Genomic DNA, 13466 nt, shown 5'->3' with positions numbered 1-13466 from the left:
GCGGTCACATGACCGTGTCGCGGTCACATGACCGTGTCGCGGTCACATGACCGTGACGCGGTCACATGACCGTGACGCGGTCACATGACCGTGTCGCGGTCACATGACCGTGACGCGGTCACATGACCGTGACGCGGTCACATGACCGTGTCGCGGTCACATGACCGTGACGTCGCGGTCACATGACCGTGTCGCGGTCACATGACCGTGTCGCGGTCACATGACCGTGTCGCGGTCACATGACCGTGTCGCGGTCACATGACCGTGACGTCGCGGTCACATGAGCGTGACGTCACGGTCACATGACCGTGACGTCACGGTCACATGACCGTGACGTCACGGCAGGTCCTTCTCGCAGACCATCCTTGCCACCGGAACCTGCCGCTTGCATGGAGCGGTCACCGGAGCGTCGCAGGCGGCGGAAGGTGAGTATAATGATTTTTTATTTTTAACATTAGATGTTTTTACTATTGACGCTGCAGAGGCAGCATCAATAGTAAAAACTTGGTCAGAAAGGGGTTAACCCTGTGACCTCGGACGGGATAGTACGTCCGAGGTCAGAAGCCCCTCTTTGATGCGGGCTCCTGCGGTGAGCCCGCATCAAAGCCGGGACATGTCAGCTGTTTTGAACAGCTGACATGTGCCCGTAATAGATCTATTAACTAGTTAAATGCCGCTGTCAAACGCAGACAGCGGCATTTAACCTGCTCTTCCGGCCGGCAATGAGCGCATCGCCGACCCCGTCACATGATCGGAGGTCGGCGATGCTTGTACATTGTAACCATAGAGGTCCTTGAGACCTCTATGGTTACTGATTCCCGGCAGCTGTGAGCGCCACCCTGTGGTCGGTGCTCACAGCACACTTGATTTTCTGCTGCATAGCAGCGAACAGCAGATCGCTGCTATGTAGCAGAGGCGATCGTGCTGTGCCTGCTTCTAGCCTCCCATGGAGGCTACAGAAGCATGGCAAAAAAAAAAAAAAAAAAAAAATCAAATCTACACATATTTGGCATCACCGCGTTCAGAATCGCGCGATCAATAAAAAAAAACACCGGATTACGTACCGGTAATGCTCTTTTATAGAGCCACGACAGCACCCACTTGAGAGAGGGGATCCGCCCCTAGGAACAGGAAACCCTATGGAGAGATAAAAGGGGCGGTCCCCCTCGCTCCCACAGTTGGGTTACAGAGATTGCGAGGAACCGCCCACCAGATTTAGTAGGCAATTTGATATCAGCCATACTAAGTTAACTAATGATAAAAGCTAACTACAAGAACCAAAAAACACCCTTAATCGTGCTTTTATAAAAATAACTTAATAGGGTGGGAAGTGAAGGGGTGCTGTCGTGGCTCTATAAAAGAGCATTACCAGTACGTAATCCGGTGTTTTCTCTTCGCCACGACAGCACCCACTTGAGAGACTTTCAGAGATAGTCATTTGGGAGGGATCACAGTGTTAAGAACTGATCTACCAAAGGACAGGTCAGATGAAGAAGACAAATCCAATCTATAGTGATTATAGAATGTAGTAGGAGAAGCCCAGGTTGCGGCCTTACATATCAGTTCTATTGGAACTTCTGCTCGCTCGGCCCAGGATGATGCTATCGCCCGAGTGGAATGTGCTTTTACAGTCTCAGGCGGGTTCTCCCCTTTGGATGAATAGGCCAGACATATTGCATCCCGAATCCACCGAGATAAAGTGCCCTTCGTGATTCCATCTCCTTTTCTATGGCCCTGGAAGGAAATAAAGAGAGCCCTGCTCTTCCTCCAGGCGCTAGTTCTATCTAAATAGGCTATTATGGCTCTCCTCACATCTAATGTGTGGTATTTTTGTTCTTCCTGATTCGTAGGGTTATCATAGAAGGAGGGAAGAAAAATTTCTTGTGACCTATGGAATTTAGTACATACTTTGGGCAAGTAGGAAGGGTCTGTTTTTAGGACAATTCTGTCTGGAAATATAGACATAAACGGTGGATCTATTGACAGTGCCTGCATGTCGCTTACTCTTCTAGCTGATACCAAAGCAACAAGAAGAGCTGTCTTGATGGAAACATGTTTTATGTGAGCTGAATGTAGTGGCTCAAAGGGGTGGTCTGTTAGAGCTTCAAGGACTAAATTAACATCCCAAGGTGGTACATGGGGAATTTGGACTGTCTCTGACCTTTGGCAAGCTGCGATAAACCTGGCTACCTACCTGTCACCTGCAATATCGTGACCATATAATGCACCAAGCGCAGAAATGTGTACTTTTAAGGTACTGACTGCCAGACCTAAATCGCGCCCTTTTTGAAGAAATTCTAGGACCATAGGGATCTGAATCTCGTTTGATAGTGCTGTTGGGTAGAGGTTTAAGAATTTTTTCCACACTCACATAAATGGATGTGGTAGATTTTTTCCTACTTAGTAGCAGAGTGTCAATTACTTTGTTAGAAAATCCTCTCATTTTTAGCAGCCGCCTCTCAAATGCCAGGCAGTCAACCGCAGACCCTTCACCTGAGGGTGGTTGAAGGGGCCTTGGGAGAGCAGATCCTGATCCTCCGGAAGGATCCACGGGTCTGAAATTGACATAATTCTCAGCCAGGAGAACCATGGCCTCTTGGGCCAAAATGGAGCTATTAAGATCACATTTGCTCTGTCCTCCCTTATCTTCCTGATCACCGTTGGAAGAAGTATTAGTGGGGGAAAGGCATATGCTTTCTGGAATGTCCATGGGACTTGCAGAGCATCGAAGATATCTGGATTGTCGGATCGGAACAATGAAGCGAACCTTTTGACTTGTCTGTTTCGTCTCGTCGCAAAAAGGTCTATCTCGGGAGTACCCCATTTTTTGATTATCATTAAAAAGATACGACGGCTGAGAACCCACTCTCCTTGGCGGAGAGTGTGGCGGCTGAGGAAATCCGCTTTTGGATTGTCGACTCCTCTTACATGCAGTGCTGATAAGGATAGGAGGTGCTCCTCTGCTATGGATAGAATGTTGTCGGCTATACACATGAGCGCTTCTGATCTTGTTCCCCCTTGGTGGTTTATGTATGCCACCGCTGTCATGTTGTCTGAAAAGATTCTTGTATGCGTTCCGTGTAACTGCGGAAGAAATTTACATATGGCATGAAAGATAGCCTTCAGTTCTTTTTGATTAGAAGAATCATTCGATTCTCTAGGAGACCACAGACCTTGAACTATTTGATCTCCTAAGTGTGCTCCCCAACCACTAGGACTGGCATCGGTAAAGAGTGTTTTTGAAGGTTTAACCACCCAGGGAACCCCACTGGTAAAATGACTCTGGTCTAACCACCAGGTAAGAGAATCTACCACGTCAGATGGTAAAGATAACCGACTATCCAATTGGCCTTGTAACCCCTCTTCTTCCTGTAGAATTTTATATTGTAATTTTCTACTATGGAATTGGGCCCATGGGACAGCCGGGATACATGATGTAAAGGAACCAAGAAGGGACATCCCTTCTCTTAGGGAAATTAGGGGTTTATTAATCACCGATTGTACCTTGTTTATAATTGCTAATTGTTTAGAGTCGGGAAGAAAGCACCTTTGATTTGTAGAATCTAGAATAAGCCCTAGGAATGTTTGTCGAGTTGTGGGGGACAACCTGGATTTCTCCCAGTTTACTAACCACCCCAATTCCTGTAGGGACGAAATTGTATCAAGTACTCGTTGATGGCATTGGGAAAGAGAGTTGCCCACTATAAGAAGGTCATCTAAATATGGTATTACAAGAGTGTCTTTTAATCTCAAATATGACATTACTTCTGACATTAATTTTGTGAAGACTCTCAGAGCTATCGACAGTCCAAAGGGCATTGCTGTATATTGATAATGCCTTATCTGACCTTCCATTATAACTGCCACCCGTAGATATTGCTGATGTTCAATGAAGATTGGTAGATGGTAATACGCATCTTTAAGGTCAAGTACTGCCATAAAGCAATGGGGAAACAGGAGCTTTATAGTTGATCGTATAGACTCCATTTTAAAGGTTTGGTTTTCTAAGAAGACGTTTAGTCTTTTCAGGTTAATTATTGTTCTAAATGATCCGTCTGGTTTTGGAATCAAAAATAGAGGGGAATAAAAACCCCTTCCTTTTTGATGAGAAGGGACTTCCACTAGTACCCCTTTGGACAGGAGATTTATTATTTCCTGTTCCAAGGCCTCTTGTTGTGAATGAGACTTTAAGGAAGTCAATAAGAATGAGTCCGGAGGGACTCGGGCAAATCTTAATTTAAGACCCGTAGATATAAGGCTAGTTGCCCATGGATTGGAAGTCATTGTCAGCCATTGTGAAGTGAAGAAAGACAACCTACCACCAACGGGTAGATCTGTCCTAACGGGTTTTATCCTCAGGTTTGAATGGACGTTTTCCGAAAAACGCTCCTTTCTGCTTAAAGTCTTTATTAGCCCAGCGGTCTTGGTTTTTATAGTCCTTTCTTCTATTAAACGTGGGCTTACGGAACGCTCTCCTGTAGGATGGGAGATAAGTGTTATTGGGGAACCCCTTCTTCCTCTCACCCGCTTTAGTTAGTATTTCGTCTAACTTAGTACCAAATAGGTACTCACCCTGGCATGGAAGACCACATAATTTAGACTTCGTTTGGGGATCTCCTTTCCACCCCTTTAGCCATAAGGCTCGACGAGCCGCGTTAGTCAGACCTGCCGATTTGGCAGCTAGCCGTATGGAATCAGCTGAGGAATCCGCCAAAAAGGCTGTAGCTCCTCTAATTAACGGTATGGAAGAGATCAGTCTATCTCGGGAAAGGCCGCTCTTTAATCCTTCTTCTAAATCATTTAACCAGACCAACATGGACCTGGCAGTGCATGTGGCTGATATAGCCGGCCTGAAGGCTCCAGTACAGGATTCCCATGCTCTTTTTAAGAGGGTATCCGCTTTCCGGTCCAGCGGGTCTTGCAAGGAGCCGGAATCTTCTACGGGTAGCAAAGATTTTTTAGAAGTGGAAGCCACTGCTGCATCTACCTTCGGGGCTTTTAACCATATAGAGAAATCTTCGTCATTAAAGGGATAGCGTCTTTTTGACGAAGACGGCAATCCTCTTTGTCCCTGGCTTTCCCACTCCTTTTTTACTACATTTTTAATTGCTGGAATTACAGGGAAAGAAGGTTTTTTCCTCTCTGACAGGCCTGCAAACATCACGTCCTGTGGTGTTTTAGGGATTTTTGTGTCTTCAATACCCATGGTGTTACAAACTGATCTTACTAAATTATCGATACTGTCTGTGGGAAAGCATGTATCCCGCTCATCATCTGAGGAAATGATCCTTTGGGACCCATCCGAATCTTTATCTTCAGTCTCAGAGGACTGCTCAGACCTGGGGGAATTATATTTTTTTCTACCCTCGGGAATTTTTTCCGAGCTTCGGAAGGCCTGTAATTCTTCCCTAATCATACTCCTTATATCTTCCGACCTTACTGAAGACTCCTTACGTAAGGTGGATTCGATGCAAGACTGGCACAGCTTCTTTAAATAATTATCGGGGTGCGGCTGAGAGCATAAAGCACATTGTATGTGTTTGGTTTTCCCCGTTCTTTTTGCCTAAGGAATATAGACAAAGAGGGGGAGTGTAATCAGCCTAAGAGGGTACACACACACACTCACCCAGTGAGGTTGTTGTTACAATACCGGCTGATGAGGAGGAGACGGAGGCACAGATGGAACCGACCGGCCTGATTTCTTATCTCTGGCGCTTTTGGAAGAAGATGATCTGCGACTGCTGCTTGTTCGGCTACTAGGCGCAATAGCGGTGACTTCGGATGAAGCCATCGCCGGGTCCTGTGGAGATGCCATGATGGACGCTGGAGGATCAGTGCCGGCGTCCTTTTCTAATGGGGGCCGCCATCTTCTTCCTGCCGCACCCGGAAGTGACCGCTACATCCGGGTCGCGGCTATTCAGTATGCGCCTGCGCTCCCACCAGGATCAGCGCAGGCGCCGTCCTCCTCCTGTTTCACCCCGGAAGTTACGATCTGCTTCCGGGGGATAGTATACCAGACCCACGCTGCCTGCGCACCATGAGGGATGGCGCCGCAGGATCTCCTTACCTCAGCGATTTGGTCCTTGCAGGTCTGCTGGGTGGATCTCCATGAGCCAGGCGACTCCCCGGACCTGGCCTCACAGTACCTGCCAGCAGAGGGGGGAAGCTGCCATAGGACCCCCGACGCTGCTTCCAGCTTCTGGAGCCCTTGCCGTCCCATAAAGGTAAACTGCGCAAGAGGATGCCCAGCCTGGATGCCGCTTCTCTCCAAGGGTCTCCCGTAGGAACAGGAAACCAACTGTGGGAGCGAGGGGGACCGCCCCTTTTATCTCTCCATAGGGTTTCCTGTTCCTAGGGGCGGATCCCCTCTCTCAAGTGGGTGCTGTCGTGGCGAAGAGAAAAAACGCATTAACCTGATCGCTAAACGGCGTAGCGAGAAAAAAAAATTTGAAACGCCAGAATTACTGTTTTTTTGGTCGCCGCGACATTGCATTAAAATGCAATAACGGGCGATCAAAAGAATGTATCTGCACCGAAATGGTATAATTAAAAATGCCAGCTCGGCACACAAAAAATAAGCCCTCAAACGACCCCAGATCATGAAAAATGGAGACGCTACGAGTATTGGAAAATGGCATATATATATATATATATTATATTTATTTTTTTAGCAAAGTTTGGAATTTTTTCTTCACCACTTAGATAAAAAATAACCTAGTCATGTTAGGTGTCTATGAACTCGTACTGACATGGAGAATCATAATGGCAGGTCACTTAGCATTTAGTGAACCTAGCAAAACAGCCAAAACAAAAAACAAGTGTGAGATTGCACTTTTTTTGCAATTTCGCCTCACTTGGGAATTTTTTTCCCGTTTTCTAGTACATGACATGGTAAAACCAATGAGGTCTTTCAAAAGCACATCTTGTCCCACAAAAAATAAGCCCTCACATGGCCAAATTGACAGGAAAAAAAAAAAAAAGTTATGGCTCTGGGAAGGAGGGGAGCGAAAAACGAACACGGAAAATCCCAAGGTCATGAAGGGGTTAATAGCAGCGATAACGGAGTGAGTTACCCACGGCATAACACGGTCCGTTACCGCTGGCATTAACCCTGTGTGAGTGGTGACTGGGGGAGTATGGAGCGGGCGCCGGGCACTGACTGCAGGGGAGTAGGGAGGGACTAATCGGACTGTGGCCGTCGCTGATTGGTCGCGGCAGCCATGACAGGCAGCTGGCGAGACCAATTAGCAACTTGGATTCCATGACAGACAGAGGCCGCGACCAATGATTATCCGTTACAGACAGACGGACGTGACCCTTAGACAATTATATAGTAGATATTTTAAAGAATTAACAATTTACTTCAGAACAAGGCCAACTTAAAATTCTCCCAGTCTCCATGGCATCAAAGTCAAACACTCCATAGAGTCTTGGCAAAGGAGTCTGTATGCACTATATTCCCTGCAGCTAGACAGGTCATTTCAAAACCCCTTCATATAGGCAAATTGAAAATGGGTAAAAAAAGCCAAGAAGCCACACCGAAGGAGAAACTTTACCTGCAGAAGCAGAGCTGCTCATGATAAAAGGTCCGTTAGTAACACAAGAGAAAAGTTCGTCAGATCCCCGCTGGAAGAATAAAAAGAAGTGTAAGATGACAACACAATAAAATGCCAGAGAAATCAATGGAGAAATGCATATTTTGCAATGTTAAACTAGCAAAAACTTAGTATTCTATGCATTAAAGTAGGAAAAAAAAACAAAAAAGTGAATGTAAAAGTGAAACTTAATGTGTAACAAAAAAAATGAAGTACTAGGAAGGAAAAAAAAAACAAAAAAAAAAAACAAAAAAAAAAACACATTTACTAAATCAATTAGTCCAGCTGTGTAGTGTTCACCCATCAGCAACTCATTCAAACTGCTAAATACTTTCCAATATATCTAGAATGGCCAAGTAGTGAAGAAAAACTTCTATGGGTGGCCAATACCCTGCTGTATATAAACTTATGGCAGATTCTAGCAACATACAATCACAATTAGCTGAGCTTCAAAACTGTAGCCAAGCATGAAGGGAAGGATTTCTGGTTTATAACTGCAGCACCTTCACTGAAGATTCCCAGCCACCCACTTTAAGGCCGGTTTCACACGTCAGTGGCTCCGGTACGTGAGGTGACAGTTTCCTCACGTACCGGAGACACTGACACACGTAGACACATTAAAATCAATGTGTCTCTGCACATGTCAGCGTGTTTTCGCAGACCGTGTGTCCGTTTGGAAAACACGGAGACATGTCAGTGTTCGTGGGAGCGCACGGATTACACGGACCCATTAAGTCAAAGGGTCTGTGTAAGACACGTACCGCACACGGATGTTTTCCGTGTGCAGTGCTGGAGACAGCGCTTACAGTAAGCGCTGTCCCCCCAGCATGGTGCTGAAGCCGCCATTCCCTATGGGAGGTGGAGCCGCATATTCATCAACTGTACACTCACACTCAGCAACGAGAACGACAACAATCCGAGACGTTGCAGCTTCCTGGATAGCGAACTAGTTGTGTTTGACACTGCAGCGATCCGGATTCCGCTGTGCCATCGCTGGTCGGAGCTAGAAGTCCAGAACTTTATTTCGTCGCTAGGTCGGCGTGTATCGTCATGTTTGACATCAAAAGCAACGACGCTAACAGGGTCATTCCATATCAAGTGATCCAAATATGAATATTTTTGTTACCTGACGTCTTGAGATTTTTTTTATTTTTTGTTTATGAAGTACAACTTTAGTTAATTACAAATTAAAAGTTTAGAATTTTTCTCTTCACCAGTTAATTTTTTACAGATTTTTAAAGTTTTGAAAAAGCGCGGATTTTGGCCTGGTATGGCTTTACATTTTTTATCATATCTTGGGCTAGATTTAAGATATAGAGGTGGGAGAGGCATCATTGTTCTCAGAACGGTACCGGCTTTCATTTGATGTCACAAGACTGTTTTATATTTTGTTTTGGAGAAATCAAATTCAAAATTGTGATGCGCAATTGTGAAAAACATTTTTCAAATTGTGAAAACATGCATGTGTGTTACTTGTGTTCTTGTTTATATTTGCACAGGGATTCAACTTGGGACCTGTCAATTTTTTATTTTTTTTTTTAAACCTTGAATCATCTGATTTTAGGTTTGTGTGAGTTTCTTCCTTTTTTCTTTTCAAATTACAACTTATTGAATTCAACATTTATATGCAACAATAAAGAAAGAAACACCAAAAAAAAAAAAAAAAAAAAAACTACTGACGTGCCAGAATAAATACATCTTAATCATAACAACTTGCTCAGCATTTTCAACCTGAATTCATTGAACAAGCCAAAAGGAAAAAAGTGATCACATCCTCAAGTGTGGTTTTCTAAATACAGTCTCATCCTAATTATATGGTTAAAAGTCATAGTTACTCACCGATAACGGTGTTTCTCAGAGCCCATGACAGCACACCAGACAGCACACCAGAGAGAGGGGATCCGCCCTTCAGGGACAGGAAACCTACAGGATAAAAGGGCGGTACCTCTCCCCTGCATCAGTTTTGTTTACAGAGCATCGGAGGTCCTCCAGGTTAGTTACAACAGAAAAAGTACAATTTATCATATTGCTTAACAGGTAAACACCGTGTCTATATAAAAAGGCACTTCACACAAAATAATGTGCTCACCGCACACGTGATGAGGGGGGGAATAAGTAGGTGCTGTCATGGGCTCTGAGAAACACCGTTATCGGTGAGTAACTATGACTTTCTCAGTCGCCCATGACAGCACACCAGAGAATTGCAGAGATATATTGGTTAGGGAGGGACCACAGCCTGTAGAACCCTTCTTCCGAAGGTTAGGTCAGACGAGGAGGCTAGGTCTAGGCGATAGTGTCTGAAAAAGGTTGAAGGTGAAGACCAGGTGGCCGCCTTACAGATTTGGTCTAATGGTACCTCTGACCTTTCGGCCCAGGAGGTCGCCATAGCCCTTGTAGAGTGGGCCTTCAGTCCCTGTGGGACGGCGTTCCCGGTGGATGAGTAGGCCAAGGCTATTGCGTCTGTTACCCATCGTGCTATAGTGCTCTTAGAAGCTTTGAGTCCTTTCCTAGGCCCCTGGAAACAGATAAAAAGAGACCCTTCCTTCCTACACTGTTGGGTGGATTTAATATATTGGATTAGACACCTTCTCACATCTAGTGTGTGGAATTTTTCTTCTTTCCTATTTTTAGGGTCTGGACAGAAGGAAGGAAGGATTATTTCCTGGGACCTGTGAAATATGGATGCTACTTTGGGTAGATAGGCAGGGTCTGTTTTTAGTACAACCTTATCATCCAGGATTTGTGTAAAGGGAGGGTTTGCGGACAGGGCTTGGAGATCACTTATTCTGCGGGCCGATGTCAGGGCTATTAGGAGGGCAGTTTTAAGTGATAGAATCCTAAGAGGTATTGACTCTACAGGTTCAAACGGGGGTTCTGTCAGGGCTGACAAGACCAGGTTCAAGTCCCAAGTTGGTATTTTTTTTACTGTTACAGGTTTAGACCTTGCGGCTGCTCTGATAAACCGCATCACCCAAGGGTTTGCTGCTATGTTTTCACAGTAAAGTGCTCCTAGAGCTGATATTTGTACTTTTAAGGTACTTATTGAAAGGCCCAGGTCTAACCCCTTTTGTAGAAATTCTAATATTTCAGTCACAGGAACCCCGTCTTGTAACCTGACCCCGGAGGAGGATAAAAATTTTTGCCAAGTTTTACCATATATTTTTGTGGTCACTGGTTTTCTACTTTTCATTAGTGTAGAAACTAGTTTGTTAGAAAAACCTCTATCCCTCAATAGTGACCTCTCAAATTCCACGCTGTTAAGTGGAGATTCTCTGACTGGGGGTGGAACACCGGTCCCTGAGACAGAAGGTCCGGAAGGACCCAGGGATCTGTGATCGATAGCATCCTCAGCCAGGAGAACCAAGCCCTTTTGGGCCAGAAGGGGGCTATTAGGATAAGTCTGGATTGGTCCTGCCTGATTTTTCGCAGAACTGCTGGGATGAGGATGATGGGAGGAAATGCGTATGCAAGAGTGTGTGTCCAGGGAATCGTAAATGCGTCTACTGCCCGAGGATTCCCTCTGGGATCTAAGGAGCAAAAGGTTTTCACCTTCTTGTTGTGCCTGTTTGCAAAGAGGTCTATTACAGGGATGCCCCATAAGTCTGTGATTTTTTTGAAGATTCCCTGATTCAAGGACCATTCCCCTTGTTTTAGTTGGGTACGACTTAGAAAGTCCGCTTCCTGGTTCTCTACCCCTTTTATGTGTAGGGCTGATATGGATAGAAAACTGTTCTGTACTAGGCTGAGAATTTCGGAGGTAGTTTCCATTAGTGTTTGAGACCTGGTACCCCCCTGGTGATTCAAGTAAGCTACAACTACTTTGTTGTCTGAAAAAATTCGGACGTGATGCCCTTGTAATTCTCTTAGGAAAAAACGTAGTGCATGATTCACCGCTCTCAGCTCTTTTTGGTTTGAGGAAGTCTCGAGTTCCTGACTTGACCATACCCCCTGAGCGACTTTGTTGTTCAGGTGAGCTCCCCACCCTGTGGGACTTGCGTCTGTTGTTACTATCTGAGGGTTCTCTATTACCCATGGAATCCCTTTTGATAGATTGGTGGGATTTAACCACCAGTTTAGGGAATGAATAACAGGCGAACTTAGAGTCATGCGGCCCTCTAACCGACCTCTCAGTAAACTCTGGTTTTTTAAAATGTCCCACTCGAGGGGTCTCGTGTGGAGCTGCGCCCACTGAACTGCTGGAAGGCAAGCAGAGAGGGACCCTAGTAACGACATCGCCTTCCTCAGAGACATGGATGGTTTTGAGCAAGCTTCCGACACTAGATGTAATATCTTTTGTCTTTTCTGAACTGGGAGGCGACATTCTTGGGAACTTGAGTCCAAAGTGAGACCCAAAAATTCCTGAACCCTGGTTGGTTCCAGTTTTGATTTTTGAAGGTTCACCAACCAGCCTAGTTTTTCCAAAATGTCTATCACTCTTTGGCAATGATGACTGCAGAGTTGGGCCGAGCTGCTGACAATCAAAAAGTCGTCCAAATATGGAACGATTAAGATGTCCTCTTCCCTTAGATGTGCCATCATCTCTGCTACCAATTTGGTGAAGATGCGAGGTGCGATTGATATGCCAAAGGGAAGGGCTCTGTATTGGTATTCCCTTATCTGCCCTTTCATGACCACTGCCAGTCTGAGGAATTTTTGAGAATTCTTGTGGATGGGGACGTGATAATACGCGTCGCTGAGATCTAGAACTACCATGAAACAGTTCGGAAACAGGTTTTTTATTGTCGACTTTATTGATTCCATTTTGAATCGTTTGTTTTTTACGTAAGTGTTTAATTTCCGTAAGTTTATTATGGTCCGGAAGGACCCGTCTGGTTTGGGAACCAGAAATAATGGGGAGTAGAAACCTTTCTTCCTCTCCAGAGGGGGAACTTCCAGAATGACATTTTTGTCCAATAATTTTAGGATTTCGAGTTCTAGAGCTTCTTGTTGTTGGGGAGAAGACCTCGGTGAAGTTACTACATAATGTCGGGGGGGGGGTAGGGAAAAAAATTCTATTTGAAGACCCGCGTGTATTAGATTTAGTATCCAGGGGCTGGTAGTGATTTTTTCCCAGGCCGGGAGGAATTGAGACAACCTCCCTCCCACCCTGGGGGAGATGTCACTTAGGGGGGGGGGGGGGGTTTCTTATCTCGTGGGGAACTACCGAAGAGGAACCCTCTTTCTCTTCTTTTCCCATCATCCCAGCGGTTTTGTTCTCTTGGCGGTCTTCTTCTAAAGAATTTCCTACTCCGAAAGGGCCGTTTATTGAACGTTTGAGGTAGGATGGGGAACCCTTTCTTTTTATCACCTGCTTTTTGCAGGATGTCGTCTAGAGTCTCTCCAAAGAGAAACTTGCCCTCACACGGAATAGAACACAGTTTGTGTTTAGTTTGTAAATCTCCTGGCCAGCTTTTGAGCCACAGGGTTCTGCGTGCGGCATTCGAGAGGGCTGCAGATTTAGACGTTAATTTAATCGAATCGGCAGACGAATCGGCTAGAAATGCCGCGGCACCTCTAATCACGGGAATAGAGTCTAACACCTTATTTCTGGGTACCCCATCCCTCAGTTGTTTCTCTAAGTTGTCAACCCAGATCATAAGGGAGCGTGACGTGCAAGCCGCTGCTATGGCCGGTCTCAGGCATCCCCCCGCCGACTCCCAGGCACCTTTGAGAAAGGTGTCGGCTCTCTTGTCAAGAGGATCCTTTAGGGTTCCCATATCTTCAAATGGTAACGCGTATCTTTTTGAGGCTTTAGCTACCGCCACGTCGAGTTTGGGAGCCTTATCCCATGAAGAGGAGGATTCCTCTTCAAATGGATATTTTCTTTTAATAGAGGGAACTGATGCATTTTTCCTCTCTGGTTTTTCCCAC

General features: G+C 45.5%; 2 protein-coding genes across 2 annotated transcripts in view; both read right to left on the bottom strand.

Annotated features, from left to right (window-relative positions):
- Window positions 1-13466, bottom strand: part of LOC143766520 (polypyrimidine tract-binding protein 1) — a 44454-nt gene that overhangs the window by 20943 nt on the left and 10045 nt on the right. The window contains exon 3 of the mRNA XM_077254275.1: window positions 7557-7626. Coding sequence (XP_077110390.1) covers window positions 7557-7626 — 70 coding nt within the window. The remainder of the gene's footprint in view (window positions 1-7556; window positions 7627-13466) is intronic.
- Window positions 4201-5835, bottom strand: LOC143766526 (lamina-associated polypeptide 2, isoforms alpha/zeta-like). The gene is made up of 2 exons (XM_077254289.1): window positions 5651-5835; window positions 4201-5563 (listed from the first exon to the last, which is right to left on the bottom strand). The coding sequence occupies exons 1-2, from the start codon at window positions 5813-5815 to the stop codon at window positions 4340-4342; spliced, it is 1389 nt and encodes a 462-aa protein (XP_077110404.1). The 5' UTR covers window positions 5816-5835; the 3' UTR covers window positions 4201-4339.

Source organism: Ranitomeya variabilis, chromosome 1, assembly GCF_051348905.1.
Source record: "Ranitomeya variabilis isolate aRanVar5 chromosome 1, aRanVar5.hap1, whole genome shotgun sequence".
Classification (NCBI taxonomy): domain Eukaryota; kingdom Metazoa; phylum Chordata; class Amphibia; order Anura; family Dendrobatidae; genus Ranitomeya; species Ranitomeya variabilis.
This window is presented reverse-complemented; position numbering and strand designations above follow the sequence as displayed.

Excerpts from the sequence above, each read along its gene's own strand:
- LOC143766526 (XM_077254289.1), bottom strand. The coding sequence starts at position 5,815 with ATGGCATCTCCACAGGACCCGGCGATGGCTTCATCCGAAGTCACCGCT. Across the intron at positions 5,564-5,650 it reads CGTCTCCTCCTCATCAGCCG|GCAAAAAGAACGGGGAAAAC; the intron begins GTATTGTAACAA and ends TATATTCCTTAG.